Genomic DNA, 23,252 nt, shown 5'->3' on the forward strand with positions numbered 1-23,252 from the left:
CCACTCGCCCACATCCTCCCTCTGGCCCGGGACGCCCTTCCCCCTCACATCCGACAATATATGAAAGCCCGTCTCATATAAGATGGGAGGAGAAAGCCCATCTCCTCCAAGACTAAGCCCTCCTTTCCTCTTCTCTCTCCCTTCTACGTCGCCCTTACTCGCTCCCTTCATTCATCCTCCTGTCCCAGCCGCACAGCACTTATGTACGTATCCGTAATTTATTTATTTATATTAACGACTCTCTCCCCGTCTAGACTATAAACTCGTTATGGGCAGGGAATGTGTCTGTCCGTTGTTTTATCGTACTCTCCCAGGCGACGAGTACGGTGCTCTGCACACGGTAAGCGTTCAATAAATGAAAGTGAACGAATGAACGAATGGCCTGGCGGCCGACGAACCCTCCGATAGTCACGGCCGCCTGGTGAGAGGAACGGAGGCCACGTTGGTTCCAGTGTTCTACGATTTGGGAATCGGAGGCCGGCAGGGCTTAAAATTTCGGAGCCTAACTTTCACAGAGCCGGAAGTTGGGATCTGATGTTCCGCGTTTCATTTTTGGATTCGCACTTTTAACAGTTTGTTGAGCGCTTATTCTGTGCCAGGCACTGTACTAAAGGTACAAGACCCCATTCCCCGTAGGGCTCGTGGTCTCTTTACCAGGTGACTGGATGGGGGAAAGAAGGCCTGGAGCTCAGGAGAGGGGACTCCTCAAAATGAGAAGTGACGAAACGGCCTATCGCCTCCAGCCCGCTGTTTCGGGGGGCAAATTCTAGGCCCAGTGAGGCTCTGGGGCCCTGCAGAGAGCCATAAGCAGCAATTGCCGCCGTCGTAAGATGAAAAACAGCTTCTTGGCATTAAAAGCATGCTAGCTTGGTATTGTTTTTCTTAAAAATTTGCCCAATCGAGTCTTTTTACCAATAACGTAATCTTCTTCTGCCATCTCGTGGCCAGAAGACATACCTAGAAAAAGAAAAGACTCCGGGTTTAGGGAGAAGAAATAATGTCACATTGAGAATCTTGCTCTGTGCCAATTTACTGACTCTGGCATCTTCAGTTATCATGGAAACAGATGATACCATCGGGAGTATACCCTACATTTCATTGTGTTCCTGTATTTCGAATGCACGGATTAATTGAGAGTTTAAAATTAAAATAGGCTATTTGGAACATTGAATTCATAAATAATTTTAGCCGGCCACTTCACATAGCCCCAGAATTGCATTATAAAGGAATAGGAGTAGCGGGAAGAGGATTATTTATTGAGCATCCACTGAGCGCTTGGGAAGAACATAATAATAATAATGTTGGTATTTGTTAAGCGCTTACTATGTGCGGAGCACCGTTCTAAGCGTTGGGGTGGATACAGGGTTATCAGGTTGTCCCACGTGAGGCTCACAGTTAATCCCCATTTTACAGATGAGGTAACTGAAGCACAGAGAAGTGAAGTGACTTTGCCACAGTCACACAGCTGACAGGTGGCAGAGCCGGGATTCGAACCCATGACCTCTGACTCCGAAGCCCGGGCTCTCTCCACTGAGCCACGCTGCTTCCCCTGATAAAATAAAGAAGTCACAAGGATCCTACCCTCTCATGGGGGAGATGACATAAAAATATTTGCAAATAGTGGCATCACAATAAATAATGGAAAATACGCAAGACTGAGCAGCTCCCTCATCTGTAAAATGGGGATTGAGACTGTGAGCCCCTCATGGGACTGGGACACTGTTCAACCCGATTTGCTCAGATCCACCCCAGTGCTTAGTGAAGTGCCTGGCACATAGTTAAGGCTTAACAAATGCCATAAAAATTATTACTATTATTATAGATGAAAGTGCCGAGGGTAGCCACAAATAAATGCTAGAATTAGTGCCTGGATTCTATGGGAATGAGTGCTATGTGCAACTAGGTAGAAAAAGAGTACTGAAGGCATAGAAAGTGGTGTGAGCCAGTGAGCTGGGACCCCTCTTCATTCGATTTATGTGGTTTTTTGATCCGTTTGTGCAAAAACCCCACCTGTGAACTCTCTGTGGGTAGGCAGCATGAGTCATATTGTACTCTCCCAAGTGCTCAGTACAGTGCTTTGCTCACAGTTGGTGCTCAATAAATGCTACTGATGGATTGCTAGCTGAAAGATAACTAGGGGGTTTGGGGCTTATGCATCATCACTGCGAGTTGAAAGTCGAGGGTTTATAAAATATAATAACGGTGTTGAAATATCTTTCAGAGTAGAAAACCACAGTAGATTTGAAGGGTGAAAGGACAAGAGGTAGCATCTGGTCCAGCCCCACCCGCCTACCCCGGCCTTCAGGCAGGTCAAGGCCTAGACCATCTATGGCTGGATTTAATACATTCATTCATTCGATAGTATTTATTGAGCGCTTACTATGTGCAGAGCACTGTACTAAGCGCTTGGAATGTACAGATCGGTAATAGATACTGTCCTTGCCCTCTGAGGGGCTTACAGTCTAATCGAGGGAGACGGACAAACGAGGACAATAGCAATAAATAGAATCAAGGGAATGAACATCTCATTAAAACAATAGCGAATAAATAGAATCAGGGCGATGTACATCTCATTAACAAAATAAATAGGGTAATGAAGATATATACAGATGAGCGGCCGAGTACAGTGCTGAGGGGATGGGAAGGGAGAGGGGGAGGAACAGAGGGAAAGGGGGGTAGAGAGGGCTTATTTCTGGGTTAGAGGCCTCTTCATGTCTTCACCTTGGACCTCACCCTCCTCCCTCATTTCCCGGCCTTATTTCTGGCTACCACCCAAACTCCCGTCTCCCATGATCCAAGAACTGGATCCTACAGCTTCGGCTCCCACGCGGGTGGGCTTCAAAGCCCAATCCTATCCGGAGGCAGAGAAAGCTGGGAACTGAATAATAATAATAATAATAACGATTATGATATTTGTGAAACGCTTACTGTATGCCAGGCACTGTTCTAAGAGGTGGGGTAGATACGAGATAATTGGGTTGGACAATCCCTATCCCAAATGGAGCACACACTCTTAATCCCTATTTTACAGATAAGGGAACTGAGGAACAGAGAAGTTAAGTGACTTATCCAAGGTCACGCAGCGGACAAGTGGCAGACCTGGGATTAGGACCCTTGACCTTCTGACTCCCAGGCCGGTGCTTATCCACTAGGCCATGCTGCTTCTCGTGGTGGCCCTATTAAACAGGGACCCTCATGAAACAGCCACCACCCTGGGGCTCTCAGAAAAGAGCCATAGAAATCAGCGAAAAATCCGACGTGAATTAACAGGCAAGGGCGGTCAGAAGCAGCCGGAGGCGGACTCTCTCTTTTTCTCTTCCCTGATTTGCTTTACTCGGGGGAGGAAGGCGGGGTGGGGGGAAGAAGGCCAGAGTGAATCACCCTGAGCCGTGCCAGTTGGCCTCTTCATTTAATCCTCACGGAGTGACAACTGCTCCAATGAGCATCTCCTCAGGCTCGGGCAGGAAAAAGGGGCCGGGCCCAACCGAAGCAGGCTCCCTCTGCCAGCTTCAGATGCCAAATATTTCCCGTTAATGGGACAAGACTGGATTCCCGTTGTGGCACAGAGAGTCGGCCATTTAGTCTGCCCTGGAACAGACCGTCCTGCTGAGGCAACAGACTGTCACCAACACATTGCTTTCTGAGGCCTCTTATCCCCGGGCCTCACATCTTGTCCCCTCATGAAAACCCTTGCCTCTATGGGGCCATTTTTCCTCGTTCAGCCCCACCTCCTCGGCCCTTCTGTGAGCTTCAGGTAGCCATGGTCGCGGGCTTGGCTCCAGTTTTCCACGGCCGGTCTGTGGACCACCCAACCCCCTTCAGCCCGTGAGAAGTCCCGTGTGGAGGACCGACAGACAACATGCCAAGCCACCGGACAGACCCTTCTTTGGAATGGTACATTTCTGCTTAACCAGAATAGATCCGGTGGTCTGGAAATGGTGGACCACGTTTGCCTGTGCCTCCTGGACATGAAAATGGCTGCCACCGACTTCTTTGGAACAGAAGAATCGAATCTGTGCCGAGCGGCAATAAAGGAGATGGAAAACGTTATTGGGTTTCTGATTTAATCCTCTTCAGACCAAGCTTTTTCGCTAAAGGAAATAAAGTTAGTTCGGGTTTAGGATCCTTTGAAAGAGAAGAGTGCTGAGTCGCCGGAAGCAGAAATACTATTTATTTTTCGCACTTACCGTGTGCAGAGCATCGTGCGAAGTGAAACACCCCGGCCAAGTAGGTAGAGTTCAGGTCTGGGAGTCAGGGAGTCTGGGTTCTAATCCTGACTCCTCCACCTGTCTGCCCTGTGACCATGGGCAAGTCACTTCTCTTCTCTGTACCTCAGTTACCTCATCTGGAAAATGGGGATTAAAACTGAGAGCCCCATGTGGGACATGGGCTGGGTCCAACCTGATTAGCTTTTCTGTACCACAGTGTTTAGTAAAATGCCTGGCAGAGAGTAAGCCCTAGGCAAATACCATTTAAAAAACAGTTCTGGGAAAGTAGAGGGAGGTGGGAATTAAGAGAGTTCTTGGCCCTCGAGGGGCTTACAGCTCCAGATGAGAAGGGAATAAAACATGCCTACCAACTCTGCTGTAATGTACTCTTCCAAGTGCTTAGTTGAGTGCTCTGCACCATAAGTGCTTAATAAATACAACCAATTGGTTGATTGATTGATAAACTAAAAGTAGGGGACTCCCCATATGCACCATATATGCAGAATTCCAGCAGAACTGCAGCCCCAGGGCTGCAACTTTGATTGCGTGAATAAAGCAACTTTAAATTAATACCATTAATTAAATAATAATAATAATAATAACAGTTGTGGCATTAGTGAAGCACTTGATATGTGCCAAGTATGTGCCATGAGGTAGATATAAAATAATCAGGTCAGACGCAGTCCCTGACCCCACACGGGACGTAAAGTACCTAGTTAATAATGATGGTATTGGTTAAGCGCTTACTATGTGCCAAGAACTGTTCTAAGCAATGGGGTAGAAACAGGGTAATCAGGTTGTCCCACGTGGGGCTCACAGTTTTAACCCCCATTTTCCAGATGAGGTAACTGAGGCACGGAGAAGTTAAGTGACTTGCCCAAGGTAACACAGCAGACGAGTGGCAGAACCGGGATTAGAATCCTCTGAATCCCAAGTGAAGGTTTCTTTCAGCTCAGGAAGGGTAAAATAGTTGAGCTATTTTCCCTTCTTTCCTGTAAAGCCTTGATTTTGTTTCCTCCGTGATGAATCCGTGATAACCGCAGGCAGAATTTTCAGGAGGATTTGGCCCCAAACGAGCAATGGTTGTTGTTTAAGAGTTTACTAAGTGCTCTTTCCACTAAGCCATGCTGGGACTAGGCCGAGCTGCTCCCCTGAAATAGTAATGGTCTTCCTCCTCTTCTTTCTCTCCCGAACAGAACACCGCTGTGGGGATCGCAGAGAGCACCGAATCACCGAGCCGCTGCCTGGAGGGGCCCCGCCACTGCCTTCTTCCCCTGCGAGCTACAATCAGAGGCGACACGAGAGCCAAGACCGGCCCTTTCCAACTGTAAGCGTTTCTGTCTTCCTTTTCTAGTCACAAGCAATGGTCCATCGCGGAATTCCCCGAGGCCGGTTTCTAGACCCTTTACCCGGCAGGGCACGGGCAGCGGTTAGGTTGGATGGAGTCTGGAAACATGTCTCGGGGCTTACAGAAATAGGGGATTGAACTATTTTCTGAGTTTTCTTTTCTTCCAGTGTCTGTAAGGCTGGAGAGAGAGGCGGAAGCAAGCGGCTTGATTCACTGAGGTCTGGAATGAGGAGCAGGCGGTTAATATAATGTAAAATCGTAGTAATTTTACTAGTAAAGATATTTACTGAGCAGTCATTGGGTGCAATTCGCATAAGTAAGCGCTTGGGAAAGTAAAAGCGCAGCTTAGTTCCGAGTACAGTGCTCAGTAGGCATTCATAAAATACCAACGATTGAATGATTGACTCGAAGCATTTTCATAGCTGAGGAAAATAGCCAATTAGCACTCAATCAGCTCTGTCCCTGCTGCTTATTCTCTCTTTTTCTCCCATTATACTCCAGCTTGCACATTTCATTCCTCTAAAACCAACGTATTCATTGTGCTCGGTCTCCTCCCTCCCACCGCGGACCTCTCGCTCATGACCCCCAGCTTCATATTCAACCGATCACTGCTCTCCCCTTCTTCAATACCCTTCTGAAATCTTATCTCCACCAGGAGGCTTTCCCCGATTAATAATTATAATAATGACGATGGTTATTATGGTATTTGTTAAGCGCTTACTATGTGTCAGGCACTGTACTAAGCACTGGGGTGTTTACAAGCAAATCGGGTTGGGCACAGTCCCTGTACCACATGGGAATCACATGCTCAATCCCCATTTTACAGATGAGTCACTGAGGCACAGAGACGTAAAGTAACTTGCCCAAGATCACACAGATTAGAACCCACAACCTTCTGACTCCCAGGCCCGTGCTCTAACCACTATGCCATGCTGCTCTACCTTTTATCTGCCAACCACCATTTCAGCCTTTCCATGCCATAACTTCAACACTGAAGTACTCACAACCCCTGTAACACTTATATAACAATAATAATAATGTTGGTATTTGTTAAGCACTTAATATGTGCAGAGCACCGTTCTGAGCGCTGGGGGAGATACAGGGTCATCAGGTCGTCCCACGTGAGGCTCACAGTTAATCCCCATTTTACAGATGCGGTAACTGAGGCACAGAGAAGTGAAGTGACTTGCCCAAAGTCACACAGCTGACAGGCGGCCGAGCCGGGATTCGAACCCATGACCTCTGACTCCGAAGCCCGGACTCTTTCCACTGAGCCACGCTGCTGTTATATGCATACCTTTATACTATTCTTCCTAGTTGTAATTCAGTGAAGCGTCCATCTCCTCCTCTAGATTATGAGCTCCTTGCGGGCAAGGTTCATGATTTATGCACAGGGCTTTACAAAGAGTAGGTGCTCAATAAATGCTCTTAACTGATTGCTTGACAGGGCAAAGTCACTTAACTTCTCCATACCTCAGTTAGCTCACCTGTAAAAAAAAATGGGGATTAAGAGTGCGAACCCAGTGTGGGACAGGGACCGTGTCCAAGATGATTAGCGTGTTTCTACCCCAGCTCTTACAACAGTGTTTGGCACTCAATAAGCACTTAACCAGTACCTTAATTATTATTATTTACTATTATTAGGGCTCCATGGTCGCCTGTGCTTATTTTTGTCTTTTAATCTGCTCAGCATCAGTAAATTGGGGATGAACGAAACCAGGTGGGACAGTTTTCAGGGTGGCCCTTTGGAGGGAGGAGAAATAAATCATATTCTCAAAATGCACTCCCACCGCATTCGTTCATTCAGTCAGTCGTATTTATTGAGCCCTTCCTGTGTGCAAAGTACTGTACTAAGCACTTGGGAGAGTACAATATAGCAATTAACAGACACATTCCCTGCCCATAACGAGCTCACAGTCCAGAGGGGGAGAGTAAAACATTGCTGAAGCCACTATGCCAAGTTAAGGAAGACACCATTTTGGAAAAAGGTGGATAATAATGTTGGTATTTATTAAGCGCTTACTATGTGCAGAGCACTGTTCTAAGCGCTGGGGTAGATACAGGGCAATCGGGTTGTCCCACGTGAGGCTCACGGTTAATCCCCATTTTACAGATGAGGGAACTGAGGCCCAGAGAAGTGAAGTGACTTGCCCGCAGTCACACAGCTGACAAGTGGCAGAGCCGGGAGTCGAACTCATGACCTCTGACCCCGAAGCCCAGGCTCTTTCCGCTGAGCCACGCTGCTTCCCTAAGCATAAGTGTATTCTGGGGGTTTCGTTGGAGCCAGAGAACGTTGAACAGTCCTGGAACCCCGCTTTGATGTAACAATTTGTGTTCCCTTTGGGAAGCTGACTTCTTGCAGAGGCAGATTTATTTTTGGATAAAACATATCTCTACGAGAAATGTTTCTCATGAGGTCATCCTTTTGTAGCTCATTAATTTGTGGGTATCCTCTGGGGTGAAGGAATGGAGTGGAATTTTTGACTTTTATGGAAATAGGAAAGACAACAAAGAAAAAGGCTTTATGCAAGCCCAGGGCAAAACTTTTGGAAGGAAACATTAGAATCCCAGCTACATTATACTGGCATTTTGGTTAATGCTGCTAGGTAAATGTTTTCAGTAGCTGATGGAAACAATTTTGGTGGCTATCTAGTCAATATCAAAATATCTCTACCCAATTCATGTCAGAGTACTGCTTCATCATAGTAATGCCCAGTATTATCCTTTGTACCCCAAAGATGTGCAATAACTAACGAGGCAGCGTGGCTTACTGGAAGTAGCGTGGGCCTGAGAGTCAGAGGACCTAGGTTCTAATCCTGGCTCCGCCACTTGTTTGTTCTGTGACCTTGGGCAAATCATTTAATTTCTTTGTCCCTCAGTCACCTCATCTGTAAAACGGGGATTAAAATTTCGAGCCCTATGTGGAACGGGGACTTGTCTCCAACCCGATTATCTTTCTCTACCCCAGTCCTCAGTTCAGTGCCTGGCACACAGGAAGCGTTTAACGAATGCTATTTTTAAAAATATTTGAGGATGATGTCAACGGAATCTTCCGTCGGGAATGACGGAGCCTCGAACCTAGACTTTAGGACAGAAAAAAAACCGAGCCAAAGAATTGATTGTGATTCAAGTAATTACCATAATTTTAGTCCCGTCGACTGGCTGAACAGACGTGATGGCTTTGCGAGATCCTTGAGAAGCAGTGCAGCTGGAGTTAGGTCTGTCTACAAGCCGACTTTTGAACGTGGACCATATCACTTGATCAAAAATTATCTTTTCTCTCTCCAGCGCTGGGGTGTGAATGAGTAGAAATGGAGACCAGTGAGCTCGTCTTCAGTCTGACCCTGTGTGTATGACCACCAGTAGCCAAGTGGACCCATACAAAAACAGGCTCATGAACCATTCTGCCTGGAGCCGGGCTCTGGTTTGTTCAACTCTGCCCCTTATCAGCTGTGTGACTGTGGGCAAGTCACTTCACTTCTCTGGGCCTCAGTTCCCTCATCTGTAAAATGGGGATGAAGACTGTGAGCCTCACGTGGCACAACCTCATTCCCCTGTATCTACCCCAGAGCTTAGAACAGTGCTCTCTCTGCACGCAGTAAGCGCTTAGCAGATACCAACATTATTTTTTGCTTTTACAGTGCCTGGGAAAGTGCAAAAAATGTTTTAGCTAGAGTTCAGTTCCCTAATTAAGAGCCAAAATGTCTGCTATTGTGTAGCTATGGGTTCTGGCAAAGGCGCGGTGAGGGGTTTCACAAATGCGGACACACAGCTCAATATTTCTATACCCCCGGGTTCGAATTGTTCCTTTCAGCTCAGCTAGGGTAGAATAGTTGAGCTGTTTTCCCTTCTTTCCTGCAGAGCCTTAATTTTGTTTCCTCCGTGATGAATCCGTGATAACTGCAGCCAGAATTTTCAGGAGGACTTGGCCCCAACACAAGCGATGGTTGTTGTTTAAGGGGTTACGTCGATAATCAGTAGTTTTAGTAGCAGTGATGGTATTTCTTGGACACCCACCGAGTTCAGTGCACTGTGCTAAGTACAAGAGAAAGAACAAAAACAGTAATAATAAAAAGGGTGGTATTTATTAAGCGCTTACCATTTGTCAGATACTGTCGTAAACACCGAGGCTCGATCGAAGGTGATCAGATCAGACATGAACCCTTTCCCTTATGGGTTTTCCATTCTAAGCAGTAAAGACAGTAGGTTCCCGTTTCACAAGTGAGGAAAATGCTACTTATGCCACGTACTGCTCTAGGTGCTGCGGGTCTTCTGATTCCCAGTAGGCCAAGCTGAAGAGGTGTGTTTCCTGACAGGTTTCCAGCCCTTAAGCAGTTTACACTCTAACCCGGGAGATAGGGGAAAAGATTAATAGAATATGAAAAATTGAGTATATGTAGATTCACAAGCACTTCTTTCCACACAGAAGCCACTGTGATTTCCCTCCTTGAGGTGGCCAACAGCACAGGGGCTATAGCCAACAACAACTAAAATAACCCACTCAAATGATCAGTGGAGAACTGTCATTTTTACCGACCGTTGTCTCTCTGTCCTTTCGGACGGGGAAAAATCAGAGTGAAATAATCGCAAACAATATGATTAGCGGTAGTGGTGATTACATAATAGTATTACCTACTATAGGTTACCTACTATATGCCAAGCACCGTACTCGGTTCTGGGGTAGATACCCGAAACAGTCCCTGTCCCGTATGGGGCTCACAGTCTAAATAGGAGAGAGAACAGGTATCGATTCCCCATTTTGCAGATGAAGAAACCGAGCCGCTGGGAAGACTTGGTCAAGGTCTCGCAGCAGGCAGCTGGCAGAGCCGGGATTAGAACTCGGGTCGTCTGACTCCCGGGCCTGGGCCCGTTCCACTAGGCCACGCGGCTCCTAATATGGTTAACTCCCCGACACTGGAGTCTTAACTGAAAGTGCCGTTGGTTGAGTTTAACGGCAAATTCATAGGGTTAAGCAAACTCAGAGATGCCTCCCGGAGGAAGCTCATTGACCTCCCAACGGCTTTATAGATGCTTCTGGTTGTTTAGACAGAATTTCTAACATGGTAAACCACCTAAAGCGGGCCCCGGCCCGCTTCCTGTCAGAGGTAACAAAATAGCGAAGCCGTCCCCGAGCCCGGCTTTGCGGAAGCGGGCTCGTGTGAGGTCTTGGGCCTGGTTTCTCACCTACTCCTTGTGACCGACCACGGTTCCTCCCACTGTGCCCAGGTCCCCTGGCTGTTGGCCAGACCCCTTCACACTCCGGGGGTCCCCTCGGTCCGAGTTTAGCCCCCCAACTTTCCGCCGAGGTGAGGGAAGCCGTTGTGTGGGCCACCACTACGAGACTTCCCCCACCCCTTCCTTTGGTAACCACTTGAAAGTAATCCCAAGGCTTTGTGGTATTTGGTTTCTTCCCATTTAATTCAAACCAGACACTCCCCATGAGAAACTCTCAGGAAATGCAACCGACCGATTTAGGTTAACACCGCCCCATAGGACAGAAAGTCGCAGAGAGAATCGTTTCTCTCAACCCTCTTTTTTATCTGATGGTTCTCTGTTAAGCACTTACTATGTGCCAGCCACTGTACTGAGTGCCGGGGTAGATTCAAGCCGATCGGTCCCTATCCCACAGGGCGCTCACAGTCTTAATCCCCGTTTTACAAATGAGGTAACGGAGGCACAGATATTGAATCGCCATTTGGAAGATGGGGGAACTGAGGTACGGAGACGTGACTTCTCCAAGGTCACACAGCAGATAAGTTGCGGAGACAGGCTTAGAACCCAGGTCCCAGGTCCCGACTCCCGGGCCTGTGCTCTAACCACTAGACCACGCTGCTTCTGCTTCACGCCCCCCCCCCAAAGAACCGAGAAACTCGATTCCTGCCTCTGGTTACCCCATGAGGCTATCCAGCGGGGCAAAGCTGCTTCTGGAGGCTCACATTTTTTCCACAGTTGCCCAAGTCCAAGCCTTCATCCCCGCGTATCGCTTCTTCGTTTTGTACTTCCCGAGCATTTGGTACAGTGCAAAGCGTGGGGCTCAATAAATGCTAGTACTTCTCCACTTTCTCCAGGCAGGTGTCAGTGCTGGGGATGCTGCTAACTTAAGACCTAGAGAAAAGCTCCAGAAGAAGGACCTGTGAGCCAGGAGCAGCTTGGCCTAATGGAAAGAGCACAGGCCTGGGAGTCAGAGGACCTGGGTTCTAATGCCGACTCTGTCAGTTGCCTGCTGTGTGACCTCGGACAAGTCACTTCTCCGTACTCCTCTTCCCCCGTCTGCCAAATGGCGATTCAATATCCGCTCTCCCTCCTACTTAGACTGTGAGCCCCTTGTGGGAACTGATTATCTTCTGTCTCCCCCATCACTTAGTACAGTGCTTGGCTCAAAGTAAGCACCTTCTTACTTATCGAGCAAAAGGCAGCTTGCAACTCGGAGTAGCGTGCTTCCTTTGAGGAAAATGGTAAAAAACGCAAGAGGAATTGCACTTTGGGCTGTGCTCGTGGTCACTGTTGAGTGGCCCTTAATAATGCCATATTCCCTTTGACCACTAACAGCCATTAGGAGGGGATATTAGATGGTCTCCCATTTAAGTGCGAGCTTCTTGCGGACAAGGGATCATGGTATCCTTCTTACTCTATCCTTGTCATTCTGCATATAATTTGGAAAGCTTTTTTTCCCGCATACTTCATATCTGCCTCTGTCTCATCTGTTTCTTCATCTGGGGGCTCTATGTGTTAAAGGTGCCAAGCCGCCTTTGGCCTCGAGAATGCTCGTAGTAAAAGCTGACAGGACACGATGAATGGAACGTTCCCTGGAATGAATGGAACGGGAACTTCTGTCGATCTGGCTGGGATTTTCTACGCTTATAAATACCAGGGTCGTTCAATAAAATTTCTCCCACAGCTAGCGAGCGTCAGGTTCTCACCAAGTCCTTGTGTATGAGTTCAGTTCAGTTGGGAGAAATAAATACAATGGACTGATTTCTTGGTGCTCTCCCTCTCTCCTCTCCCTCTGCCTCTCTCTTTCCCTCTCCCTTGACCTCCCCTCTCCTTCCTTCTCTCTCTCCCTCTTCCTCCCACTCTCTATCTCTCCCTCCCTCTGTGTCTCCATCTCTCTTTCCCCCATCCCTTGTCTCTCTCTTGAAACATGTTGCCTACCTTTCGAAGTAATGGCGTGTTTCTTTCCACTAGTCTCACAGCTGGGCTTTGAACCCCACAGAAAAAAGGTGCTTTGTTGAACTAAAGGTATTTATTGAGCGCCTGCTTTGCTGAGCAACATACTAAGCCCCAAGTAAATATAAAATAAGCTAGAATGTCCGTTTAAAGCATTCAGGCGCTTCAAAATTGTATTCCCATTGTGTTCAGATATATACATATGTAGTATCTGTGAGCATATCATTTCCCTGTGTGGGAATATATATATATATATATATATGTATATATAGAATAGATATGTACAGTTACTAGCCTTACAGTATCTCTTAGAAACTACAAAGGACTGTTGGTAGTAATAATTACAATATTGATAATTATAATAATCATAATGGTGATAATAAGTGTAGTATTTTTTAAGCATTTACTGTGTATCAAGCACTGAACTGAGCACTTGGGTACATACACGATAATCAGGTCTCGTACGGGGCTCACAGTCCGAGAATGAGGGAGAACAGATATTGAATCCCCATTCTGCAGACGAGGGAACCGAGGCACAGAAGAGTTAACTGGCTTGCCCAAGGTCACAGAGCAGACAAGTGATGGAGCCGGGATTAGAACCCAGGTCCTCTGACTCCGTGGCCTGGGCTCTTTCCATATGGCGCGATGCTTCTGGTATTACTTTTGCTTTTACAGGTGTGGAAACTGAGGCACATAGATTATAGGACTTGATCCCAAACCACATCGAGGGGAGCTCAATATTCTCACAACCACTCCTGTACCGGTTCCAGAATCTTCCGCATGAAACGGGGAGATTTTAGCCAACTGGCTGCACAGCTCCACTGTTCAGATCTCATGTGGGATCAGTTAGATCGGGTAGAAAAGCCAAATTTTTACATTTCCTGCTGGAATCCGGGCAACTTTATAAACATTTTAACAGATGTCATTTGTACAGTTTCAAAGTAAAATAAGCCACCCACTAGTGTAAAATATGAAAACTGAAAAGAAAGTGAAATATGAGGGGAAGTAATTTCTCGCCGGCAGCCACAGCGAAAGCAGGGAGAACCGGGAGAAACGGTTCAGGAGATAAACCCTGGGTGCCTTTCACAGTAATAATAATAATAATTTTGGTATTTGTTAAGCACTTACTATGTGCAGAGCACTGTTCTAAGCGCTGGGGTAGACACGAGGGAATCAGGTGGTCCCACGTGGGGCTCACAGTCTTAATCCCCATTTGACAGATGAGGTAACTGAGGCACACAGAAGTGAAGTGATTTGCCCACAGTCACACAGCTGACAAGTGGTGGAGCTGGGATTGGAACCCGTGACCTCCGACTCCAAAGCCCGGGCTCTTTCCACTGAGCCTCGCTGCTTCTCTGAGGAGTAGTGGTGAAGTTTCCTTCAGTTCAAGCTCCAGTGTGGCTCCAGCCGACACGGGTCTGCCTTTGGGTTCGTTTTGTAAAATAAATAAATACGATAACTTGCGATTCTCCTTCTTTTCTTTATCCCCCTCCTCCCTCCTCCTCCTCCTTCTTCATCCTCCTCCTCCCTTCTTTTCCTCCACTTCTTTCTCAGTCTCCTCTCCCTCCTCCTCCTTCTCCCCCATCCTCTTTCTCCTCTTTCTCCTCTTCCTTCTCCCCTCCTTCCCCCTCTTTCTCCTCCTCCTCCTCCTCCTTCACCTCCTCCTCCTTCCTCTCTTATTCCTCAGTCCCCTCAACCTCCACTTCTTCTCCTTCCAGGTTTTCCCGTCAAAATCCAGTTGAGTCGGGAAGGTTGGCGTGGCGAGGGGAGGCTTTTAGCTTCATCAGAGCCCCGTAAAACCATCTCAAAAGGATCGTTGGAGCTGGTTTGGCTCAAATCACGTCGGGCATTTTGCCCACATCCAGAGCCAACCCGGCTCAGAGCAGCCTCTGAGGCAGCGGAGGGTTAGGGTGGCACGGCCTGGTCTGGTCAGTCAATCTGATCCCAGTTGGGACACCTTCCTGACGACAGTTTCCATTTCATTCATTCATTCAGTCGTATTTATTGAGCCCTTACTGTGTGCGGAGCATGGAAGAGTACGGTATGACAGTGGGCAGACACATTCCCCGCCCACAACAAGCTTCCCGCTGTCGAGTCCCCCGATTGGAAGAGGCACCCATGATTGGAGGATTTAGGAGGGGATGGCAGCGGCTCTGAGCCAGGAAGGGTGGGCCGGGGATTTCCGGCAATGGTGCGGGCGATGTGATTCCATCCGCTGCGAGCCCAGGGTAGCGCTGAGCGTGCCGTGCACCTGGGTGGGCGTCCAGGGTCCGTAAGGGCCATCGCTAGCCACCGTGGGGTGAGCGCCGGGACCCAGGTGGCCCGGCTCCGAACTTCAAATCGGCAGGGACCCTCTCATGGCAGACTGGGGTGTCTTGAGGTCTGGCCCGGTGCCTCATGGCTTCCCTGGGAGAGCCCCATGTCCTCCTGTCCTGACCTTCCAGCAGGACGGGGAAAAATCTTTCTATCTGCAGCCTATTTCATCTTCTTTTTTTAAAATGGTATTATCTGTTAAGTACTTACTTTGTGCCGGGCACTGTACTAAGCTCTGGGGTAGAAAAAAACCCGAACAATCTGGACACAGTCCATGTCCCATATGGCGCTCACAGCTTCAATCCCCATTTTACAGATGGGGGAACTGAGGCCCAGAGAAGTGAAGTGACTTGCCTGAAGTCACACAGCAGACAAGTGGCAGAGCCGGGATCAGAACCCAGGTCCTCTGACTCCCAGACCCGTGCTCTTTCCACTAGGCGACGCTGCTTCTCCTCCTCACCCTGATGCGATGCCGGTACATCTCCGAAGCAGGCTTTCCGGCACTGGGACACCCCGCTTCCGCCAATGATCGTTGCATTTAGGAAGCTTCTAGTTGGGCTGGTGGTAATAATAATAATAAAAACGATAATTATGGTATTTGCTCAGCCTTTACTATGTGCCCGGCACTGTATTATGCGTTAGGATGGATACAAGCAAATTGGGTTGGACAGAGTTCCCATCCCATGTGGGGCTCACAGTCATTCATTCATTCATTCAATAGTATTTATTGAGCGCTTACTATGTGCAGAGCACTGTACTAAGCGCTCGGGATGAACAAGTCGGCAACAGATAGAGACGGTCCCTGCCGTTTGACGGGCTTACGGTCTAATCGGGGGAGACGGACGGACGAGAACAATGGCGATAGATAGAGTCGAGGGGAAGAACATCTCGTAAAAACCGATGGCGACTAAATAGAATCGAGGCGATGTACAATTCATTAACAAAATAAATAGGGTAACGAAAATGTATACAGTCGAGCGGACGAGTACGGCGCCGTGGGGATGGGAAGGGAGAGGTGGAGGAGCAGAGGGAAAAGGGGGGAAAAGAGGGTTAAGCTGCGGAGAGGTAAAGGGGGGATGGCAGAGGGAGTAGAGGGAGAAGAGGAGCTCAGTCTGGGAAGGCCTCTCGGAGGAGGTGAGTTTTAAGTAGGGTTTCGAAGAGGGAAAGAGAATCAGTCTGGCGGAGGTGAGGAGGGAGGGCGTTCCGGGACCGCGGGAGGACGCGACCCGGGGGTCGACGGCGGGACGGGCGAGACCGGGGGACGGCGAGGAGGCGGGCGGCGGAGGAGCGGAGCGTGCGGGGTGGGCGGTAGAGAGAGAGAAGGGAGGAGAGGTAGGAAGGGGCAAGGTGACGGAGAGCCTCGAAGCCTAGAGTGAGGAGTTTCTGTTCGGAGCGGAGGTCGATAGGCAACCACTGGAGTCGTTTAAGAAGGGGAGTGACAGGCCCAGATCGTCTCTGCGGGAAGATGAGCCGGGCGGCGGAGTGAAGAATAGACCGGAGCGGGGCGAGAGAGGAGGAAGGGAGGTCGGAGAGAAGGCCGACACGGTAGTCTAGCCGGGATATGACGAGAGCCCGTAACGGTAAGGTAGCCGTCTGGGTGGAGAGGAAAGGGCGGATCTCGGCGATATCGTAGAGGTGAAACCGGCGGGTCTCGGTAACGGATAGGACGCGTGGGGTGAACGAGAGAGACGAGTCAAGGACGACACCGAGATCGCGGGCCCGAGAGACGGGAAGGACGGTCGTGCCATCGACGGTGATAGAGAAGTCTGGGAGAGGACCGGGTTCGGGAGGGAAGATGAGCTCGGTCTCGCTCATATTGAGTTTTAGGTGGCGGGTCGACATCCAGGTGGAGACGTCCCGGAGGCGGGAGGAGATGCGAGCCTGAAGGGAGGGGGAGAGGACAGGGACAGTCTCAATCCCCATTTTACAGATGAGGTGACTGAGGCCCAGAGAAGTGAAGTGACTTGCCCAAGGTCACCCAGCAGACAAGTGGATGAGATGGGATTAGAACCCATGACCTTGTGACTCCCACGCCCGGGATGTGGTCAGTGTGGTAAACAGCATGACTTAGTGGATAGAGCACAGGCCTGGGAGTCGGAAGGACCTGGGTTCTAATCCTGCTCCGCCACATACGGTGCCATGCTGCTGCTGTGAGCCCTGTGTAGGACAGAGACCGTGTCCAATCCAATTATCTTGTATCTACCCCAGCGCTTAATACAGTGCCTGGCACAGGGTAAGCGCGTAACACATACCATAAAGAAGAAGAAGTCGATGGATGTGTTTTTACCGAGTCGGTCAGTCGTATTTATTGAGTGCTTACTGTGTGTAGAGCACTGTACTGAGCGCTTAGGAGATTACGATATAGCAGTGTAACAGGCACATTCCCTGCCCACGGTGAGTCTACGGTCTAGAGGGGGAGACGGACACTGATGTAAGTAAATAAAATTACAGATATGTAGAGAAGCAGCTTGGCTCAGTGGAAAGAGCACGGGCTTGGGAGTCAGGGGTCATGGGTTCGAATCCCAGCTCCACCACCTGTCAGCTGTGTGACTGTGGGCAAGTCACTTCACTTCTCTGGGCCTCGGTTCCCTCATCTGTACAATGGGGATGAAGACTGTGAGCCCCACGGGGGACAACCCGATGATCCTGTATCTACCCGTGGCTCAGTGGAAAGAGCGTGGGCTTTGGAGTCAGGGCTCATGAGTTCGAATCCCAGCTCTGCCACTTGTCGGCTGTGTGACTGTGGGCGAGTCACTTAACTTCTCTGGGCCTCAGTTCCCTCATCTGTAAAATGGGGATTAAGACTGTGAGCCCCACGTGGGACAACCTGATTCCCCTATGTCTACCCCAGCGCCAAGAACAGTGCTCGGCACATAGTAAGCGCTTAACAAATACCAACATTATTATTATTATTACCCCAGCGCTTAGAACAGTGCTCTGCACATGGTAAGCGCTTAACAAATACCAACATTACTATTATTATTATAAATCAGAACCGAATTGGACTGTGACCTGTCGGAGGGGGGGGGGTTAGCTGTACATCAGTTCCACTGCCTAAGCAAACAGACCCCATCACCAAATTATCTTTTAATGTGTACACGATGATGGTTTCGGTAGCCTGACCAGCAGAACTCCAGATTCTGTCTGTTCCTGCCTCTCGGCTTCCTTGTGCCGGTGAGCAGCTACTCATTGGATTTGGGCTTTCTCTTTTCGCCATGACAACGGGCAAGGCGGGCGTGATCCTGAAATTCGTTGCGGATTTAACCAGAGCTTAGAGAGTTCTTCTCTTCCCCCGTCTGTAATCGTTGCAGAGGGGACCAGTTGCCCAACTGCCCCTCAGAGGCTGTCGTCGGACGTCAGAATCCGATCTCTTTGAAACCGAAGGGGAGGGGAAATCGATCCACGGAAACATCTCCTAAAAGCAAGGATGAGAACATTTTGGGATGCGGAAGGGGGTTTCACAAAGACTCAAACGGCAGAGGGAAGAAATGGAAATTCTTTTGAGGGATTTGTAGAGAATTCTGGAAAGAGACGCACATCTATAGCCACACCCTTACGTACAAATGCTTTGGTAGAAGTTGATTTAAATGCTGAATTTCTCACCTGGGACAAATTTGAAGCTCTTTTTTTTTCTTTTAACCTCTTGTTGCAGTTTATCTGTGCAGCGCTGTCATGATTCTAGTGTGACCGGAAGTGTGCGATGTATGGTTTTTTTTACATTTTGTTCTTTTTTACATTTCATATTTATAGTTTAACAGCACCCGCCCGCCTTCTCCCACTGAGTGTTGCCACATGGCCCCGTGGAGTAGAAAGGTATTGGACACAAAGCTTTGCTTTCCAGCCCCGTCTCCTTCGCTGCCTTCCCTTCGGCCTGACTGCTGTCTCCCTCTCGCTTTTCTCTTTTTAACTTTTTGATGAACTCCCTGTCCTACGGGTCCGCCATCCGTGTGCTCTGTTCGAATCACGGCTTCAGTCCTCCCCCTCCTCCTCTCCATCCCACCCCCTGTGATGGGTTCCGGACTAAGCGGTTTAAGAGAGGCCCGTTGGACTCAGATCAAAAACAGACCTCCAGTGGACGCGGCACTTTTCTATCCGGCCAAGTCCAGATTTGTCCTACGTTGATCAGAACTGGAAGAGAGTAACTTCTCCAACCAGCTTCTAAAATGATGTCAGACCCTAAGGATTCCCCTGCCTGGCTATCCCCTGCCACTGGTTCCTAAAAAGTCCTTTTGGCCACTAGTCAAAGCCTGGAGTCTGATCACAGCTCTTTCTTTGTCCCAGTCCATTGTTATTCAAGGAAGGAATCAGCAACAAAATGCAGCCTCTGTGGGTTTGGGGCTTTTTTTTTTTTTCCATGCACCCAACTTTTTTTTTTCCTTTCTGGAAGTTACCTAGGAAACAAAGTCTTTTGTGCCTCAAGTTTATATGAGCTATTCACGTCTGCTGGGAATCGGCACAAAAGCTGAAGAGAGAGAGCAGATTGCGATGTTGCACTAAAACGTACATGGAGAGAACACATTTTTCTCATGGGGGGGGGACCCATCTTCTTGGGAGTTTTGGGGGGTCCCGACAGAAACCTCTGACAAGGTAAGCTAACTCCGGAGGCTGGTTTAAAGAGACGGCTCCTGAGATCCATCCCAAAACTCTCTGGAAGGGCTTGAGCGGGGTGCCTGGGGCCGGGGTAGGGACCAGGGAGGTGAAGGAGCTGGGGGAAAAGAAGATAGATTCCCCAAAGAAGCATTTAGCTTAGCCCTAACATGAGATTCTGGGATCCGGAAAGGGAGAAAGGCCCTTGCTTACTGGCGGCTGTGGTCCTCAACCAGGCCAAACGCAGCTCACTGGGGAGAACAGCCAAGAAAGGCAAGAGTTCCTGTGCTGTTGAACTGAAAGGCAGGAGAGGGGAACCCAGCCTCAAGCTCTCTGGCCTCTAATCACCCAGAAAAAAAAACCCCACCAAACAAACAGAACAAGACAAAAAACCCAAAGATGATGCAGGGGGGCATGAAGTGGGTTTTATTTACGCCCAACTTGATCCCCCAGGTAAAATGGAAGCTTTCTTAGTCGGAGAAATGTAATCAACAGCACCTAGAAGTTCCCATTATAGTAAGGAAAAGACGTTCTTTGCTTTCTCCTTTGTGGCCAGGCCAAACTGAAAAGAGTGTCATTCTTACCTTCGTAAAGATCTCTCTACCTTGTTCAAATTAACATCTCTCTCTTTTCATCCAACCTCTCTTCTTTTTGCCTACTAAGTGTGCAGTGGAGTCTGGGCGGAGCCAGGTTTTACAGCTGGGGTTGCGGGAGGCGGGAGGGTCTACATGACTTCAGTTTTCCTAGACTTTGCAGTACATTTTTTCTAGCCACCCTATCCTTGGTTTCTTGCTGCAGATTTTGGAATGTCATCGTTTCTGAGCCACGCTGAGTTTCAAATTGCAGCATTCTAGGGAAAACCAAATCTATTTCTCTCCCTTATGAATTGTAGACTCATAATTTGTGATGTTTGGGGACTTGTAGCTCCAGAGACACCCCCCCCCCAACCATAATGCACGGGGTTTGAATTTACCTTAAAAGACATGTCACCTAGGCAATTTCCTTTTTCCTCTCCTTCTCCTGACTTCTGGAACGGTATCGCCCACGTATTTTCTAACCTCAACTAACTTCTTCCTTTTTCCCCCCTCTATCTTATTTCCGATCGCCTTACTCGTTCGCTTGCGGTTCTAATGAAGAGCGTGCGTGGAGCTTCTGAATTGTGTTTGCTGACTCTGAATGTGTTCGTTCGCAGTCCCATCCCCCAGAGAGCGAGGATTCAGATGTCATGTTAGGGCAGAGGCCGAAAAATCCAATCCATAACATCCCTTCAACACTGGATAAACAAACCAATTGGAGCAAAGAACTACCTCTCCCGACTCCAGAGGAGAAAATGAAACAAGATGCCCAAGTGGTTTCTTCTTGCATCATCCCCATCAACGTCACTGGTACAGTTGTCTTCGATCTTTCTTTTGGTGTAATGCGGGATCGGGCGGATGGGTCAGAACAAACTGTTGCATCATCTGTGTCCAAAACTTGGACGTATTTGTGTGAGAAAATTCGCGAGAGAAAATGGTTGTGTCCCCGAAACACCAACAGAATGTACCCATTTTTTCTAGCCACCCTTATCCTTGGTTTCTTGCTGCAGATTTTGGAATGTCATCGTTTTTGAGCCACACTGAGTTTCAAATTGCAGCATTCTAGGGAAAACAAAATCTATTTCTCTCCCTATGAATGGGAGAGAAATGGGATGCAGCGTGGCTCGGTGGAAAGAGCACGGGCTTGGGAGTCAGAGATCCTGGGTTCGAATCCTGGCTCTGCCACTCGTCAGCTGTGTGACAGTGGGCAAGTCACTTCACTTCTCTGGGCCTCAGTTCCCTCATCTGTAAAATGGGGATGAAGACTGTGAGCCTCATGTGGGACAACCTGATTACCCTGTATCTACCCCAGCGCTTAGAACAGCGCTCTGCACATAGTAAGCGCTTACCAAATACCGACATTATTATTTCGTGTTTGCCCTAAAGCGCCGTTAGCTAGTAGCCATCCACGTGGAATTAAGATGTGTAATGTTGTTATGTGACAGAGACCTCTTATTTTTAAAAAAATGCTCCAAAAAGTGGGTCTGGCTGTAAATTGCCTAAAAGAACGGACCTAACCGTGGTGGTCAGTCATTGGCCGTCATGAACCGCAACCAAGGAAGAAAAGAGGATTTTTAGGATTTTTAAAATTGCGAAACTACAAGTCGCATTGCTGCCGGATGTATAGATCACCATTCAAATCTATTTTTATGCTTCCCAAATGAAGGAATGGCTGTGTTTTCTTCATCCTTCAGATCACTTTGCTCTACTTTGCTGGGTTCCATTAAAGGGTTCTTCCAGTCCTCAAAATAATGTAGATATCTAAACGTAGATCGATTTAATTATTTTTTTTTTTTAAGCAGAAGTCTCTTCTCCCCGCCCCCACCATCCTTCTTCTGTGTGGGGTTTGGTGATGTGCATGTTGTATTGAGTGGAATGAAAAACTGTCAGAAATTTTCCTCAGAAATTCCTTACCAGCAGTTTTTCATTTGGGTCGAATAGGAAGATCTGAATAACCGGTTGGATGACATTTAAAAAAGACTCCAACTTAGAAGAATTAGTTATCCCTTCCACTGAGCTGCTCCAGAGAAATCATTTGCGTGCTCTAGCGGAAAGTGCACCGGCCTGGCAGTCAGAGGACCTGGGTTCTAATCCCTGCTCCGCCACTTGTCTGCTGGGTGACTCGGGCAAGTCGCTTCTCTTCTCTGGGCCTCGGTTACCTCATCTGTCAAATGGGGGTTAGGACTGGCGAGCACCACATGGGACGTGGACTGCGTCCAACCCGATTAGCTCCTGTCTACCCCAGCGCTTAGTACGGTGCCGGCAACATAATAAGCGCTTAACAAATACCATAAAAGATACTACCCTGGAAGCCCGTTTCCAAAGGGAGTTGGATCTTGGAATTTGGCCACCTTAATCGTGTTCCTCTATAATGCAATGATTCTAGCATCATGGCCGCCCAGCTGGGGGTCACTTCAAAAAAATCTGGGATGAGAGAATCCTAGAACTAAAAATTTTGAATTAGTTGACACCAGGCGGTCGGAGCCTGAACGATTTTCTTTTCAAAATTCAACCCAACTTAAAAACCTTTCCGGCTCCGCTTCCGCCCCGATTTCAATAGAGTGCGATTAGTTGAAAAAATAATTACGCCTACTACAAGTGCATTTTACATTTCATAATCGGAACATCAAAAAGCAACTTTTTAGTTAGAAATCTCTGACGGGGTAACCTGAGCCCAGGCAGATCTGCCATATTAACTGAGAGGAAATAGGAGGAAATCTTTTTTTTTCCCCTCTCACAAGGGAAAGCGCTGGGAAAGACAGAAGAAATTCGCAAATGAAGACATGTCCAAAAGGGATATGCTTTTATTTTTTGTTTTTATGCTCACGAACCGTGCGTCTGTCAAGGCGAGTTCTCGCTCCCGAAGTTCTAACAGTTGAATGTTGACGTAGTTTACCCGAGAATCCCTCCTCGATTCAACCCATAAAGATGACCTAGAGCTAGGGAAAAAAATCTTTTCTCTCCATGACTGTGGAGGTGGAACTGATCCAGGAACTGACAAACTCTAGGTTCTCATGTACCATGGGAGCACGAGTCGAAATGTCACGGGACTGG

The 23,252-nt window shown here is 48.3% G+C and overlaps 1 protein-coding gene across 2 annotated transcripts in view; it reads left to right on the top strand.

Moving 5' to 3' along the window:
- NHS (NHS actin remodeling regulator) overlaps positions 1-23,252 on the top strand; it is a 50,041-nt gene that overhangs the window by 14,201 nt on the left and 12,588 nt on the right. Inside the window, exons 3-5 of one of the 2 annotated variants that reach the window (XM_039914176.1) lie at positions 5,405-5,535; positions 18,787-18,849; positions 20,816-21,008. In XM_039914176.1, the coding sequence (XP_039770110.1) occupies positions 5,405-5,535; positions 18,787-18,849; positions 20,816-21,008 (387 nt within the window). The remainder of the gene's footprint in view (positions 1-5,404; positions 5,536-18,786; positions 18,850-20,815; positions 21,009-23,252) is intronic. The other variant, XM_039914177.1, reaches the window with a different exon arrangement.

The sequence above is a fragment of the Ornithorhynchus anatinus genome, chromosome 15 (genome assembly GCF_004115215.2).
Source record: "Ornithorhynchus anatinus isolate Pmale09 chromosome 15, mOrnAna1.pri.v4, whole genome shotgun sequence".
Classification (NCBI taxonomy): Eukaryota; Metazoa; Chordata; class Mammalia; order Monotremata; family Ornithorhynchidae; genus Ornithorhynchus; species Ornithorhynchus anatinus.